This window comes from Gallus gallus, chromosome 7 (genome assembly GCF_016699485.2).
Source record: "Gallus gallus isolate bGalGal1 chromosome 7, bGalGal1.mat.broiler.GRCg7b, whole genome shotgun sequence".
Taxonomy (NCBI): domain Eukaryota; kingdom Metazoa; phylum Chordata; class Aves; order Galliformes; family Phasianidae; genus Gallus; species Gallus gallus.
The window spans coordinates 26,059,089-26,076,399 of record NC_052538.1 but is presented as its reverse complement, the minus strand read 5'-3'; the positions used below and the strand labels follow the sequence as shown (position 1 = coordinate 26,076,399).

General features: G+C 45.3%; 1 protein-coding gene across 12 annotated transcripts in view; it reads left to right on the top strand.

Moving 5' to 3' along the window:
- Positions 1-9,139, top strand: part of HSPBAP1 (HSPB1 associated protein 1) — a 33,015-nt gene extending 23,876 nt beyond the window's left edge. For 8 of the 12 annotated variants that reach the window (XM_046943777.1, XM_040704239.1, XM_040704234.1 and 5 more), the window contains 4 exons: positions 5,219-5,302; positions 5,590-5,691; positions 8,228-8,338; positions 8,540-9,139. In XM_046943777.1, the coding sequence (XP_046799733.1) occupies positions 5,219-5,302; positions 5,590-5,691; positions 8,228-8,338; positions 8,540-9,097 (855 nt within the window). In that variant the 3' untranslated portion in view covers positions 9,098-9,139. Of the gene's footprint in view, positions 1-5,218; positions 5,303-5,589; positions 5,692-6,034; positions 6,112-8,227; positions 8,339-8,539 lie in introns of all 12 variants that reach the window. The other 4 variants (XM_015289997.3, XM_040704233.1, XM_040704235.2 and 1 more) reach the window with 2 other exon arrangements.
- The last annotated feature ends 8,172 nt before the right edge of the window (positions 9,140-17,311 follow it).

Below are 17,311 nucleotides of genomic sequence, written 5' to 3'. Positions count from 1 at the left end.
CTAAGGAACTTATATTTGATAGCTGAGAATAACCTTCACCAGGGAACACTGGCCCAACTTGTTGCTTTAATAGTAGAGCATTATAATGATGATACTTGCATTTAAAGCACACACCATCCAGAGGTTTTATGGTGCTTTACAAGGATGTGAGGGTATTACTAACCCTGTTTTACTGAGAAGGTTCAGTTACAGTGCCTGACTTTGAGTCACACGCAGTCAGCAATATGAGGGAAGGACTCATAATTCCTAGTCTCACACCGTAGCTAGCATCCTCCTTTATGTAATGAACACGGTCTGTATTTAGAGTGAATTACCCTTTCCTTTTGTTCAGCAGTACACATCCTTGTAAAGCACTCCTTGTGCATCTCAAACTGCCAAGCTTTTCAAAAGGAATTTTGCAGTGTGCATTGCTCCTAGCATCTTTTCACCGTGCTCCTGCCAGATGTTGTCACCTCTTCTGATTCACCAGCTCAGCTCCTTGTGCGAGCATTCCCTCGCCCCTAGCTGGCAAACCCAGCTGCCTTCAGCACTCGGAAGAACGGATTTTCACTAATCCAGATAACTTTGAACTGACAAACACTCCTGCGAGCTGGGGAGGTGGCAAACAGGATAGTCGTCCCAGTGAGAGGACGTTGTCTATCACCTGGTAACAATGTGTTCTGCTGCTGGTATAGCTGCAAGTGGAAGGCAATCTCTGACAGACTTGCACTGTTTGCACTACAACTCCTAGTCATGCTCCTGAAGCAAAATGATTAGTGTTGCCACCTGCACTTGGTTAAGGTAACAGTATGTGGTAATTTAAAGCACAGATACATTTTTGCTATTGATAAAAACACCACATCCATTCAGCATTGCATTATCCATGATCCCCCAATGTTACTTCAATAGAAAATCTCCTTTAGAATGATCAAGTACACTAATGAACTTTAATACGATCTTAATTTTAATTAGGCTTAAAGCAGTCAAAAACAAATCTTGCTAGGAATGAAGATCTCGAGCCAGCCCAGTAATACAGGTTCTCCATATTGCCACAAAGGAGGAGATGCTGTTTGGATTTCTGGGGAGAAAGTGAGGTAGGCAGTGACAGAGCAGTGAGGTATCACCATCATCCAATCCGACAGTGCCTTTTGGGTGATGCTCTGACCTCATCCATGAGCTTATGGGACAGCTGGCTGAAGACTGCTGCTGCTCAATGGAAAAGATTGACCCAGAAGAACTCCCGTGTTAAGGAGTGAGAGGATCCTAGATAACAATGATCTGGATACAAGCTTTGCAGTTGATTACATATCAATACAGTTGCTTTAAAATTTGTGCTTTATTATTTATCAGCTTTATTTTGTGGTAGTTCATATCATCACTGCTCCTTCCCAGACAGTACGCAGAACATTTTAGATTAGATACTGTAACAACGTAGGCTTGAAAAAATAAAGACAAAGGTGTGCTTAGGTATTCAGCTCCATGTAGGGGATTGCAGATTCCAATGCCAAAAACTCCATGTGTCTAATGCCACCTTCTGGTCGTTTTTTGCTACAAGCCATTTTTCTGCACCCATTTAAGACGTTAAAGCAGAATTCCTTTGTATATCATTGTACCAGTGCACAATGTGTACTTCAATTGCATCCTTTGTGCCTTTTCACTACTTTCCCTGTACCATTCAGCTTACGAGTTTAAGCAGTCAGCTGTGACTTCAGGTTTTATAAAGGGTTCATTCTCAACCAGTGGCTGTGGGATGAACTTCCACAGTGGTACTAAAGGAACTTCTGGTTGTACGTTAAAGATAATTCTCAATACAAATGATGATAGTATTTAGATAACTTACTTAAATAGGCAGCTGAGCAGTTCTGGAGTTGGCAGCTGTACGTGACCATATCCACAAAGTTACAAGCTCAAGTGCACTATAGGGGCTTCTTGTGAACATTTGGATATGGTCGCCTATTGTTGCAAGCACAGAGACTGGACGGATTGTAGTTGGACTGATAAGTTTTCCCCCAAAGCATTGGTATTTTAATTGATAACTTCCACAATAACTCTAGGCTACAGAAGCCACTAACTAGGTTTGGATCCACAGTGATGGCAGTAGCTGGCAGTAAGTTGCCAGGAACAGCCACGCTCCTGCTGCAGCCTTACACCAGGGGCTCCTGCCCAGCAGCCAGGGCACACAGCAGTGCCAGCACACCTCTGACTTCCCATCAGTCCTGGGCAAGCACAAATCTCCATGAGGTCCTATACATTGTGGTGGTTGTGTTTCATTGCCAGGTTTGCAAATGGCTCTGTGATTTGTTTGTTTTCCCCCTCCCTCATCCTTTTCCTTCCATCAAACACACACACTCACACTCTTTGATGCTCCCTTTCCTTTGGCATTTACCCAAATATCTTTTTTTAATGAGCAGGAATTTCTTGGTATAATATTTCACTTCAGGGGACGCGCTCCTTTTTTTGAAGCAATTCCACCTCTGCCCTACCTTTGCACTGTATCAAGTTAATCACATCCATGGAGAATTTAAACCTGTTCTGTTCTCTGTGCTGTACAAGTCAGCAGCATCGCTGCACTTACTCTCCCAACTGCTCTTTTGATTTTTTCCCCCCTCTTATAGTCTAGAATTTCATTTCTATCTTTTCTGATATTTCTGTCCCACTTTAGCCTCATGTGCTATATTTGCCTATCGCTAGCCTAAATATTAGAATTATCTGATTGGCTGCTATTTAGATTGGTATCTTCCCAACCCACGGAGCTCAATACACTCTGCAGAAGGCAGACAAATGCTGGATTCTCTCTGAGCTTGGGATGAGTCTGTTCTGCTTTTGCACCTTTCATTTTCCCCTGGGAAATGTTTGCTGCTTTTTTTTTTTCTTTTTAATATATTTCCTATTTCAGTGTGGTTGCAAATGTAGTTAAATCTCTGCCCTATATTCATAAATACAGAAGTCCGCTTTGTTTTGTTGGCAAATGGATATTTGATGGGTTGGTTGTTAGTGGTTTACCCCCCCTCCATCAAGCTAGAAGAATTCTACTCTGCTTCTCTCTGCTGGGTTATTGTTCTGTCTTTGCTCATTCAGCTGCTCCTCACAGCTGTATTTTTGCTTTTAATCACTTTTTTCCCCATTTCTTCATCTCCCTTAAAATTGTAGCCTCTTTGCATTTTGATAATCTCTATTTTCTCGTTGCCATAAATTTTACAGGAAGGAGCCAGTTGTTTGAAATCAGCACTTACTGTAGAAACTACACCACCTTCTAATGTACAGCAACGTTTTCCAGGCTTCATCATTGCAACCTGTCATTTGGATGGCACCTAGACTCTTTAACAGTGGGTGTAGTGTAAGAATCCCTATTAAAGAGATGAGTCTTTGTTTTTTTGTACGATTCTGCAGTCAAAATGTGGGCAAACACTTGTTAACACAATCCAATTGCAGCTAATGCAACTCCACTCTTGACTGAAGGTGTAGGTTTGTGTGATAAAAGCACTACTCTGAAATTTGTTCTGGGTAAAAGTAAAAAAAATCATGGTTTTGCTTCAGTCTGCATAGGGTTTCATGCTCTTTTAGATGCATCATCCTGAGGGACATGGCTAGTAAGCATGGTGGCCATGGGTTGATGGTTGGACTCGGTGATCTTAGTGGTCTTTTCCAACCTAATGGTTCTGTAAGAATTAATCAGACTGATATTTGTTGAATAACAGCCTTCCATAATCCTATCTGCAACACAGATACTTTTGAATCCTGAGCTCCATACTCACGGTTGGTTTTTTTTCCTGTGAGTGCAAACAGTGCCTACCGACCTGCATATTTCCTGCTAGTCACCCTTTCAGCTGACTTCTTAGTGCCTCTTTGGGTGGGCTGCCTTGGCAATGCTCACCTCTGTAGCTAAATCCTGCTTTGGGAGAGGGGACATCTCACATCAGACAAAGTGTTCCAGATAACCAGGTATCACAGTAAGCAGTGCGATCCATTGGTTTGTTAATTCAGACAGCTAATTGCTTTTGATGCTTGCAACCACATCTCTAATTAAGCAAAGCATTTTATCTGTTCTACAGCAGGCCTGGACCTCACCACCAGTGGCACGATTGATTTTCCCCTTTCTCTCAATTCCTTCCTTCCCCATTTTATATGCTATACTGGATTAAAATACGACTTAGAAAGTTTTGACCTTTGGATAGTTTGTGCTTTTATTTTTCTTTCCTGCTTGACTTAAACTGAAACCTGTGGAGAACATTTCTGCCAGTGGCCCACAACTGTCCTCTAAACATTTACAGGACTGGGGCCACAGGCACTGTTCCCTTCACAGGCATTTTGTCATTAGCCATGTTTTGGTGTAATAAAGCACGGGGCTCCCTAGCTAGCAGAGCATTCTTTGCAGTGATCTGTGTCTAGCAAGAAAAAAAGAATTGGCTGTGATTCAGATACAGATCATTGCTTCAGTTTCCCCATTCTCAAGTATTTTTATCTATCTCTGACCATTTTCTTTCCCTGTCAAAAAACATCTTTTATGCTTTTCTTGATAGCTCTATGTTAATCTAATGTTCAGCAATCTGAAATGCTTGTACTATATCATCAAAACAACATTAATGTCTTTGTACCATAAAAGCCATGGGTAAGAATCAATTTTATGTCACAGCTATCATCCTGATATAGCTGTAAAGCTCTGATCTAAACTAGATTGTCATGATTTCTGGGACACTCTCCTTAAAAGCCTATCTACTGAAAGCGACAAGTTTAATACAGGTAATTATTTACTGGAATTGGAGCTGCACGTTGTTAATCACCTAGATTAGCATTAGGATACCTACTTTTGGGGGAAGCCAGCTGGCAGCCCTTCTAAAGGAAGCGGGAAGCTTCTCTGTTGGAGAGTCTACAAAAGAATACTCACTTGGCTGAGACTTTCCCCAAAGCCCTGCTCCACAGCTATACCAGCTGCTATCCCTTAGTACAGCTGGACCTCACTTATCTTGAGCACTTAAAAGGCTTCTGTCCTGCTTCCCATGGGAAGATTTTGGACAAGAGGCAGTTCAAGGTCATGCCCACTTCTTATCTGAAAGTAATGACAGTAGTAGGGGGGGCGTTTAAGTTTTGGGGAAGGGCTGTTTAGAAGAAATAACAATCACTTCCCACCACCTAACTCTGTTCCTTGCCTCATTCTGCCTCTACATCCCACACCACCTTGATTAAAACACCTGAGCTCTCTTCAGCCTTCTAGTACCTAACACACTGTCTCTGATTCCAGGTCCTGCTTGTTCCCAAGCACTGGTGGCACTACGTGGAATCCATTGACCCCATCACTGTCAGCATAAACTCTTGGATTGAACTGGTATTTTTTCTTTTTTTTTTTTTTGAATCACAGTGCTGATGTATTTCCATGCATGCATACATTAAAGAAGTCAGAATGCTGACAAATAATCCTGTCCCAGATCTCGTGACCTCATGAGCCAATTTGAGTGATTTCAATGTGCTAAGATACAATTACATTGTTTCTTTCATCCTCAGGGATGCCAAAAAACTTTGCAGACTTGCATATTCTACTGGCATCAATTGTCAGCCTCCACTAAATACAGCTATGCTTTGCCAGTGGCAAATCTGAGTCAAGTATTTTTCTAGAGAAAGGAGGGAGAAAAATCTCTACCAAAAACAGTGATAAGAATGACCTGGACAGAGGAACGATGCCACCTTAACTGTGTTTCAGCTGCATGGGATCTTCAGGTACCAAGATCAAAGCATTTTGTCCCCAATCACCAAGATCAAGCCTTCTAAAGTTCCAGATCTGAAGCCCCAGTTCAGTAGAAGACACATGCAACCTCAGGCAAACAATTAAACACATGCTAAACTTCTCATGTCTGATTTCTCATAGACTAACCAGCATGGTGACAAATACAGGATGACAAACCTCAAGCACACGCTCACATGCAAAACTAATTCAGAGTTTAAATTAAATCAATGCAATAGAAAGATGGTGGCAGAGGATGTCTGAATTTTCATTCCTGATAGTTTTGATTTGCCTAGAGTTGGATTTTTTTGTGTATTTAATTAATTTTCTTTTCCCCAGGCTCCAATTTTTTCCTCACTAATGTCACCTAGTATGTATGGGATGGCTTCAGGGATATCACCTCAAAGCTACAGCAGGTTTTCTGATTCAAATTGCTCCATCATTAATCCTACTTTAATATTGAAAAAAGCCCTTTGAAATGGCCTGTGAAAGCCACCTCACTAAAATGCTTATTGCTTTTTTTTTTTTTTGCACCTATATTAGACTGGAAATCTTGAGGGAGGTGAACACATGCATTCAGCTGCTGTTTAAAAACCTACAGAATACATTTCTCATACCAGCTTCAAACCAAGCCTTCACAAAGCAGAGGCAAACTTGGGCGTTTTCCTCATGGAGGAATTTTCCAGATGAGACTGTCTGCTTAGAAAGGACAGCAGGTCCATAGTCCACACTGAGCTCGTACAGTCAGACTAATCTAGTGCCAGAGAAAGCACCAGCAGTATTACTGCACAGCCATTAAAGTCTGCCTTAAACTTGGCAGCTTTGGAGGTAATGTAGAAGAACTGGCTGTGCGCCCTATGCTCAGAAAGACCCTGATGTCAACACACACTTGTGCCCTAAGCTGTGCCTCACAAACAGTCTAAACTCCATGGCCTTTCTGGTCATAAAAGTCTTGCTGAGATCCTGTTGGTGACAACAAGAGTTGTGTGTAGATGACATCACAAGCAGAGGAGCGTTGGATTTTGCTCATGAGTAAACTCCACCTCTCCCCCCAAGGAGATATGAGAAGCAATCAAACAGTTGCAGCCTAGGTGAAAGGTTCTTACAGGTGCTGTCCCTACAGATGATGGTAGTGCCATTAGGTGTTGGGCAATCTACCTATAGACAATTCTGACATGGATGCTGAGACACAGCACTGAGAATGTTTTCATTACCAAATCAAGCAGTTCTTGCTAGCAGCTGTTACCAGCTGCTTTCAGACTGACAAATGTGAATCATGCCAACATTTACAGTCCTAGCGAGACCATTAATTATACTGGCAGGCCTTTAGAGGAGAACTTTAACTTGTTTTCAGCTGGATGTGAGCCGCTCAAAGCACTCCATGCTTCCTAACACGCTCTAATGCAATCAGTACAGCCCTGTTATCCATGAGACCAGGATAAATCTCATGAGTGCAACACCGTAAATAACTTCCACATGTAGATAAAAATCAATGTTTTGGGGACTTGTTATGTAAGACCATTAATAAATAAAGCATCCTCAGCTATCCCAAATTCTACTCAGGGGTCCCCAGATGAATTACTGTCTTCAACACTCATAGTAGCAAGATGCATGGATTGCTTGACACGTTCCCTGAAGCCACAATTAGGCAATGCTGGGTTGTCTGTTGAGTAGGTTACATCTTTCTTCCAAAACCTGTATGCCTAAGCATCTCAACAAAACCAAATTTATGTATCCACTCCTAGACATCTGTCACTGAAGCCACTGAACTAAATCTTGTTCAGTCTTACCTCCTTTCACATACAACAACAACACAGCTAAACGTGAAAGTAAAAAGAGATCTTATTTCTGCCATCCTAACTGGTACCCAGCTGCCCAATGGGATGGTGGAGGAAGTGAAGGTCTGAAGCAAAACGCTAGCTACTAACTTCATTTTTAATTTGAGCTGTTATAGGGAATGTGGTTTTTTCTGCTGATGTTTGAAGCTGCAGCAGTATATTAACTTCTGTTACTATCGCACGATACAGCATTTTGTTAAGTCTGAGCCTTGCTTTTGCTCATCTGCAGACACAGATGGTTGCTGCCTTGCTGTGCAACATTCCGTTGTTTCAAGTTCTTAAATTAGACTTAATGTGTAGATATCTAAGATTTGCTATATACTTTCACGGTCCTTCTAGTCCTAAGGAGTCCTATAAATGCGTATATTAATTAAATGCTAACATTGCATTGTGATTTCAAGCACCAGATTCAATTAACAGAACACTAATACAGAAAAAGATTACATACACACTGGAATTCCCCCCCCACCCCATCTTTATCTGCACAAGTAGCCATACCAAAGCCTGTGCTGCTACACAAGCTCTCTATGCACGAATATGAGCTTTGGAAATCTGCAGCCTTTCAGCTACCTTACATACACAAACATGGCTTTCAGACTAAGGCCATCCATTTGGTTCTTCCCACTGTCTTCCAACATCCTGTAGAAATTCAAGTGCTGACCTGTCTGCAACACTTTCTGTTCTCTCGAGGCAGGATTCAGATCACGAAGCCCGTGTAGAAGAAGCAATAACTAGAACACTGGTATGTGCCCTAAAATCAGCAGAAAGTTCCAGTGATGGAGATCCCTGGCTAAATCCCACTGAGGTGAGTGCTCTCCTGCTTTCCTATAACAGTAGTAGCATAGAATTACTGACATTTTGCTTAACTCTGCATTTCTGCTGCCTGAAAGAAGAATTCTAAATTCCTTCCCCTTGTGTAGGGATAACAATTCACAGAAGGTGATCACACAACACTGAACTGAAACATTTCCCCTTTTAACTGAGGGCATTTTGGGTGTTTTCTTAGGTTGAGGCAACATCGCACGAAGTCAACCTTCAGTACCTGAATCAAGCAGTGTCTGTATATTTCAAGTGTCAAAAGGCCAACGTGTCAGAGCAGGCACATCGCAGCAGCAGTGGAGCAGAGCAAGAAACAAGAGCCCCATGCAAGAGGAGGAAAAGGCAAGTTAGCTGTGAGCCACAGGACTGCCAGTTACTAAACCACGAGTTCAGCTCCTCAACATTTAAAGCAGAGGAGTTACAGAAAATACCTTTTGGGCCTCATCTCGTTCAAGTTTTACCTCAGTCTCAAGAAACAAGCTCACTGGGTGCAGGTGCAGTTGCAAGTGATGATAGAGATCTTCTCCACGAAAATGAAGGAGGACATTTTGGAAAATTACACTGCACCAGGAAGCAATTGGTAATGAGTAATGACTGCACAACGCCTGCAAATCAAATGGATTCCGACAGTAGTCCCAATGCCTTGCAGGCAGCCCTTTCCACCAATGATTTGCTGGACTGCCTGGTTAATCCACATGTCATCAGGTTAGTGGCTCAGCTGCTCTTGGAGAGAGCAAGAGTTTAATGGCAGAGCACTTCATTTTTGAAATAAAGAAATCAAATTTCAGCCTTGCTCTGTTTTACTTTTATTTCAAATACTTTTTAAGATACACACACAGGTAATGGTTAAGTGGCAGAATGAAGCTTGTGATAAAACAGTAACTGGCTCATAAGGGATAGGGAGAGAAAGGTACAAGCAGAGTTCCTCCTTGTTGCAAGAAGAGTATACACAGTTATAATTCCACCTTGTTGCATGGATGGGTTCTTTAATAATGTGTACAACTCCAAGCATCTGTGCATCTTAAATACCGTGCTTTTCATGTTTTATGTTAATGTGCCAAACAGTCTCAATGGGGTTGCATCACCACAGTACTATCAGAATTTAAGACACAGTTCTGTTGATACAGTTCATGTTTGTATGTTGGTATTGCTGGGCCAAAAGGATTGGAAATGGGCTAGAAAATGTCCTGGTCACATCTGCTGCCCTTAGTGGCTCACCAAGCTTGTAGGGATCAGGCTGTCAAATAAGGCAGCACCTTTTAGGTACATTGCCAAGTCTCAAAAGAGATGTGCATCAGTGACACCCCACTTCAGACACATCACACTTGTTTTTTTTCTGGCTGACCACAGGAGCAAGGCCCAGAGATCACTGCTGCTGCTGGGACCATTTGCACTGGGGAACAGGGCTACAAACATGGTTTTAATTCACTGAGCAGAGGTAGCCTTGCAGTGAAATAGGCTTTTGTATCTGAAATGGGTATATGTGAGGTAGGAAAAGCAGTAAGAAAGAAGAGAAGAAAGAGGAGAGCAACTCCACCTTTCCTATACCTAAGATGTAAGCTTGCTTAGCTTAACTCCTCTACAGCAGAGATGATTTTAACACACACATACACCCCAGTATCTACACTGACCATTTTCTCCCTTGGCATTCAGAATGACACTCTTGTAAAGGCTCACAAAACGTTTCAAAGGTCTCTGCAGGACTCACCCCACAGGCAGAGGCTCCATTACCCACATGGAGGACCTGTCTCGGGGAGGCTGTTACCACAAGGCTGAATTGCATGTGTTCAGAGACATTGCTCACCACTCTGAACAAATACCCTCTGTCTGGGGAGAGTTGCATTTTATGCCTGTCCAGGTGCAGTCCATGATTTAAGAGCCAGGCTGTGGCCAGAAACCATTAGCAAAGGGGACAAGGAGAAGAGAGCAAGGCTGTTTATGATGCGAGGCAAAAGCACCAGAAGGACTTTATGTCTCAGAGGTATAATATAAAATCACACTCATATACTCAGCACACAGAGGTAGAAAGAGAAATGACCACAAATTTAGCAAGTCACGTATGGCAAATGGCCCGCAGGCCAATAAGAGAAATTTATAGCTCTGACCGGATTCACAGGATACTGAATGCCATGATTTCTGACTCCATTTCTAAATTCATGGCCACTCTGTGGAGAAGCTTGGACAAGTTTCTACATATTCATAGTGTTAAAAATAAATGATTTCTGACCTCTTCAGTGACAGCCCAGCTCGACAGAGAGCAGGAAACTCAGCCCCCAGCAGCTGCAAGGAAACTGCTTTGCTCTGCAGTCACCAAGAAAACTTTCTCCCCTAGAAAGTATTCCCTGCTTGCTCTCTCAGCAGTGAGCATTGCAACAGCTGAGCAGGTAGGTGGTGGCCTATAGCCATCACTGGGGTGGTCACAGAAGTGATGTACTCCTCATCCCTGCTACTGAGTGACAGCGCAAGATTGGCACCGCATGGCTGAACGTGGAGGCTAAAGCCATGCTGCAGCCCAGGTGCCCAGCCAAGCACTGCACTGGGCCTGTGTGGTCATCCCCTGCACATGCAGGCTGCCCCACTGCCCAATGGGAACCCCTCCCCAACATTCCTGTTTGTAGCACTCTGTTCTCGCTCCCCTCACTCCACAGAGCAGCTCAATTGCAGAGCTGTGACATATGTTACAAAACAGCATTAGCCATAAATTGACATTTTCACTGACAACAAACTTGGCAATGTGATGGGGCAGAGCAAATCGTTCTGCAGTGCCAACTGCCCTTTAAAAATAAAAGCAGAGCTGCAAATCAGTACCTTTGCCTGCCAGTAAGCTCCTTGCTGCGTTCATCAGCTAAAAGCATTAATGCTCAGGCTCAGGTGTGTGGTGTGGGGGCACTCCTTGGGTGCACACACCTGACTGGTTGATGGGGAAAAGCCATTGCAAAAGGGTTTTACCTCCCAGCTCAGCTGAACTTGAGAAGAAAAGGAAACCAGTGCTGCATTACTCCATGTTCTTTTCTATTCTCACATCCATTTCAGCTGTGCCAGGCTCTGTGGCACCGCTTACCTATTTATAGAGGCAGCATGCTGGAAAACAAGCTGCTCGCTCCCTTTTCAGCATATGGGTTGGAGTACCTCAGTGGAACCCAGTGCTGTGCATGGAGAGAGTGAACTTTGCTCCTTCCAGAGCTCGGCTGAAATTGCCCCAGCAACAAGCTTCGATCCTGTGCAACGACCCATGCAAACCACTTCACAAAGGTCTGAAGCAGACACTGCAAGCACCACGAACCTTTAAACCCAATTTCCGAGCAGAAGAGGTGGGCCCACATCTGTGATGAAGGTCACAAAGGTGGTTTGCAAAAAGGGTTTTCTTCTTCCTGGGGGCTGCTCAACTCACACAGAACCATCTCTGCCCCATCACCCCCAGCTCTGAATTGCTGCAGCATCCAGAGGGTTACATTTCTTCCCCGATTCCTTCCCCAGGCACTGCCATGCCCCCTCTTCCTGGCCCATGCAAGACACCTGGCAGCAAACCTCACCTTTCCCACTAACCAGTGCTGGGGTACAGCACATGAATCCACTCCAATTAGCAGCAGTCCTAACAAAGCAGGCTAAAAAACCACCATCAAAATGAAAAATGATGCTGTATAAACAGAAGGCAGAACAAGCAGGGCCATAACACAACTTGCTGCCATCCCCGGACAAATGGCCCCATAACTTACGCAGAGCTCAATGCAACAAGCAAGTTCTAGCCTGGTTCCCTCAGGGAGGCAATGCATCGCCTCCACCGTGTCCTGAATTTGTTCAGAGCTTTGGATTTTTCATCCAGAGAGCTTAGGGTCACTGCCAAACACAGGGCTTTCTGCTGTGCAGCAACAGCTCTTCGAAATGGGGTTTAATTCCTTGTTTGCTACAGCACTGGCTGGGAGCTGAAGCCTCACAAAAACTCAGATGAGAATCACCAGGCTGGTAAAGTCAAACCCACCCCAGTTGTCACAGCAGGGAAAGGAGGAGATGACCAAGCAGGTCCTTCACGCTTCTGCCTCATTGAGGAGCCAACAAGAAAAGCAAAGTAACAGTAGCTGCATTTTCTGCATGCGCTGGGAACAATAAATCCTATCCTGCATGGTGAAGTCAAAAACATCTCACATCTGCCAAAAAGCAATCAGGACCAATTAATGAAGATGTAATTTCCCCAACTGCTGCTGTTAACTCATAGCACCCCCAACACCAGGGATGCAATTAACCCATTTAACACCACCACACAGAGCTGCCTATGCCCACAGGGTCAGGGCTGGCCCTCACCCTGCTGTGAGAAAGGCTGGGAAGCTCTGGGCACTGGCCAGGGCCTTTCCTGCAGGGAGCACTGCAGCCCTGACCCTGTGCAGGCACACACACGAGTTGCTCAAGGGTACAGCAAAGATAAAAACAATCCATCCTATATGCTTTGTGCAGCCCCTTTTCCTGATTCACACCACGCGTAACAATGCAATGAGGGCCAACTGCCTCCACATACACTCGAAGCGCAGGAACTCACCATTAGCAGCAGGACGAGGTAGGTGCAGGCACAGCAGTTGCTGGCAGGTCCCAGGGACAGATCTTCACAGGGAGCAGGCAGGGCTGAGAAGGTATCACCATGCAGCTCACCACAAGAACAAAGCACAACACCTACACTCCCAATGTGGAGCTGCTCTCCGGGGCTGAGTTTAAATGAGGCCCGTGGGTGGGTGCGGGCCCAAGTAAGGCCTGAGGGGCTCCTCCTACAGTGCTGCAGCAGGTGGGGGCTCATCAGTACAATGAGATGCTGCAGGTGCTGGATGGAGGCAAAGGGGAGGGCCCACGCAGAGCCTCCTGCAGCCCCCAGGTGTGACTGAGCACTGAGGCAGGATCGAAGCTTGCCTTTCAGGGCCAGGGGGGTGTCCTGAGGGGGGTTTCTGGGTTGTTTTATTCATTTCTACCAGTAGAGTCTCTTAGGAGCTTAAAAAAGTCATAGCTAATGGGGAGCTGATTTCCCTGGAAGCACCTTGGGGACTCCTGGGGCATGGGAGAGCTTCACCCACCTCATACTCCATAGCTAGAGACCACCAGCACTTGAAATATTTGATTTAACTCAAATCACCTGAAAATATTGGGCTTAAAAATGTGGATAAGCTGCTGGGTCAGAAAAGCAAGATGTGCTAATGGAGGCAGCAACCTCTCCAAGCCAGTCGGTAGTTTAACAATTACCCAATACAGTAACACAGAAAATGTTCTGTGGACAAAGGTGAGATCACTCATGTTAATTAAAGCATCTGAGCTCCAGCTGCAATCGTGGATTTAAGCTGAGGTATTGTACAGCAATGGTTGAACAGCTGCAGTTTTGATGCAATTAAGGAAGAAGCAGGGAATTGATGAACGCTTCCAGAGAGGGCTGGGACCTGCTGCTGGCTCCCTGAGCAGCCATGGGGGAAAGTGGACCCCATGCTTCTCTATTATTCCTAATGCATCTCTGGTCTCCCTAGAAATGCCCACAGCTCCCCCATCCTCACCTTGTGGCATTCATCGCTCCGCCTTTCTCCCTGGTTTTGCTCAAGGGATGTGATTTGCCGCCCAAGCAAGGGGCTGTAGTGCTGCACCCCAAAAGGTGCCAGTGCCCTCCATCTCTGCTCTGCACAGCACGGATAATAGCATGCACAGCACATGCCAAGGTGGCTCCTTGAACAGCTTTCCTTTTTCTTCTCGTGCCACAGCAAGTCTTTTATTCCCACAGCTACAGAAAATCGATGCCTCTTTTCAGTTAAAAGTCCTGGCTTGAAACTTTTGGTGCCTTAAATCATCCTCCTGTGACCAAAAGGCCATCAGAGCCCTTCCCAGTGCAGGGAGGCAGCAGGCAGCGCTCAGCCCTGTGCCCAGCACCCCAATCCTGACCCCTCCAAGCCTTATCCCGGCCTCAACCAGGTGCACCTTTACATGGAAATGGGCATATTTCCCAGCAACTGGGAGAGAAGCCGGAAATTGGAGGTGTGAGCAGCCCTTCAGCCCTCAGGAATGGGTTCCAACAACTGCAGGAGCAATGCTGATGATTTCCACTGATGAAAATGCAGTCTTCTAAATGGTTTCTCAAACAATTAATAGAGAAGTCAAATAACCCGAATGAATGATAACATTTTAAAGTAATTATTTGCTGCAAATGAACACAAATGATTTCAATATATAACACATTAGCTGCAGCAGCTGGGAGATCCATCATGATTCGAGGTGTGCTCAGTGCTGGGGCCCTGCCTCAAGTCTTTCCACAGCCGTAAATCCTCATTTTCTTCCCTCCAATATAAATGCTGTGTGGATTTTCCTTCCAAGCTCACAGCGAGCTTTTCCTTTTGTCCCTCATCTGCTCTTCTTCACTTCCTGCTGTCCCAAAGGAGGAAAGCTCTGTGCAGGATGCAGCCCGGCTGTGAGGCTCAGCTGCCCTGAGGCCTTTTCCTTTGCTGGAGAGGCAGTTTGGGCACTTTGATGGGGAGGTGCAGTGGGGACACCTCTCCAAGCCCCGGCTGTGGTCTCCCAGCCTCTCCCACATTGCAGGGACCTCCAATCGCATCAGCAAACAGGGACCAAACCTCAAATTAATCACGGGGACAGATATTTTGTGGGCACGGTGCAGTCTCTTCCACTTAATTTGATCATGGCCTGATTATATTACACTCCTTGGCACCTCTCTATTTGGACAGAAGGAGCACGCTTCCCAGCTTTTATTTTCATCCTTCCAGGCAGCTGATACCGGGTAATGCAATCAGCAGTGACAGAAAGTTTGTTTCGATTAATGAGAGAGCAAAGTTCTGGGGGAAGGAGAGGACGGAGCAGCAGGGTTGTAGGATGCTGGTGATAACCTGGGATGACCGGGCCTAATTGCGCCAGTTCTTGTCACTCACAATTTCCCAGGCCAACCTGGAGGGCTGGAGATGTCTCAGGTGCTCGTGGTGTTGGTTTTGCTACCTGCTCTGCCAGCCTAGTTTAAGGTCCCACATCTGAGAACGTCGCTGACAGCAAGTGATGATGGGGGTGGGAAAAAGCTTTATCCATGCTGCGGCCTGCCCGTGCTCATCCCAGAACAGGTGGGGTCCCAGAGTGCGCCGCCAAACTGAAACATTTGAAACAACAGGACCCAAAACACCAAATATCAGTGGGAAGTCCTTTTCCTTTTCTTACTTATTCCTAGGAGCTGAATTTTCAGTCCAAGGAGCCCTGTGGCAGTCTCAGAGCAGACCCTACGAAACCTGCTTTGTGGAGAACAGAAGTTCAGAAATAATGGGAAGCTTTTATCCACAGCAAAACCTTTGCCATAAAACTTCATAAAGCGCATTTCTTCTACAGTGGGTCCCCCGGGGCCTAAAAAATAAATATCTGAGGATTCATGCAGTAGTAAAAGTCGATAAAAGTCTTTGAAGCAAATGGGCTATTGAGGAATTAGGTGTGGGAATGAATGGATGGATTCCTCTACAAATCTCTTCATAGAGGTGCGCTGACATAATGAAGACACAGTAGGTGCATTAGGAAAAGAACCCGTTTTAATAATGGCTGTACCTTACGGTGCTCCTAAAGCGACGGTTTGCCGGGTGGGAAATCCTCTCCGTGGCTTTCAGCAGGTGAAGAGATGGAAGGAGCCGACACGGCCCAGGCCACGAGGTGGTGCCAGGAGGATGGAGGATGCATCTGGGGCTGCTGCCCGTGGCCCCGTGTCCGTACCCATGCCCGGTGTCCCTTGGTGAGTGTCACCCGTGTCCCTGGTGCTGCGGCACCACAGATGGACGTTGCTCTCGGCTTTCATTATCATCAGTTTCAGTTTTCCAAGGAAACGCCAGGCCTCTATAAAGCCCCGCTGCTGACTGCAGAGATCTGGGAAGGGTTTTGGCTGAGCAAGCGTTTCTATCGCAAATCTAAATATTTATGCTACAGCTGTGTAAACAGTCAAAACTCAAAGGGTTTTTATTTTTAACCTCCCTGATTTCCAGCAGGGGATTGGGATGGATGTATTGTGTGGAGTCGGGCGTCTTCTGTCGCTTATGGCATGTTGGTGCCAATGAGCTCAGTCTCCTCTCTGAAGGAGTTTCGCTATAATGATTTGTTTGGCAAATCCAGATGGAGAGGAACCAGATGATTGTTACTTTATGTTGTGTTGTCTATCCGGACACCAAATGTCCATCTGCTTGAATGCAGCAGCTCAAAATTACACCACATTAAAAGCTAAAAATAAAGCAGGCTGTCTTTAAAACGCGGTGTTCAGGAGGGAGATAAGTGACTCCCTGCACACTGCAGAAGGACACGTCAGCAACCTCAGCATGGCCTCGCAGCCTCTGCTCACCAAGATGTGATGCATGGGCTGTGCATGTCAGAGAGCTTTGCTCCCCAGGGCTTTGAGAAAGCCAGCAGCAGCAGGATGCTGCAAACACACAAGCATGATGTTCGATGGGAACAGCACAAATAAAGTGGTGGACATTCAGTGACCCCGCAAGGAGCAAAGGCACTGCCACAGCAGCAGCGCAGCCCTCCAAAAGCCTGCTCTGAGGAGACACAGCAGTCCATTTCCCTGAGGAAAATCAATGCTTGTTTACGTTACTATCCTCCAATCCCTACTTTAAAGTAATTCATGGCATAGCCAATGCTATTAATTTTATTAGACTGTTATTAGTGGGCAGATATTATTCCACTCCATTGATCCTAAGTTGATGCAATTACCAGTTGGGAATCGAGCACCATATGTCTGGAAGTTTCAGCTCTCTTTGTAACCTGAAGCTGTACAGCACAACTGCACCCAGGCAGATGCTGGTGGTGGCAATCAGGGAGCTGCTGATTTCCAGGTGGATCCAAAACAAGCGAGGAACTGCCCACATTATATAACTTAAAACCTTTTAAAGAGAAGGCATTGCTATTAGCCTGGATCTGAGCTATATGCCAACAGAGAAATGTGCTCGGGTATTCACCTCAGGTCTCC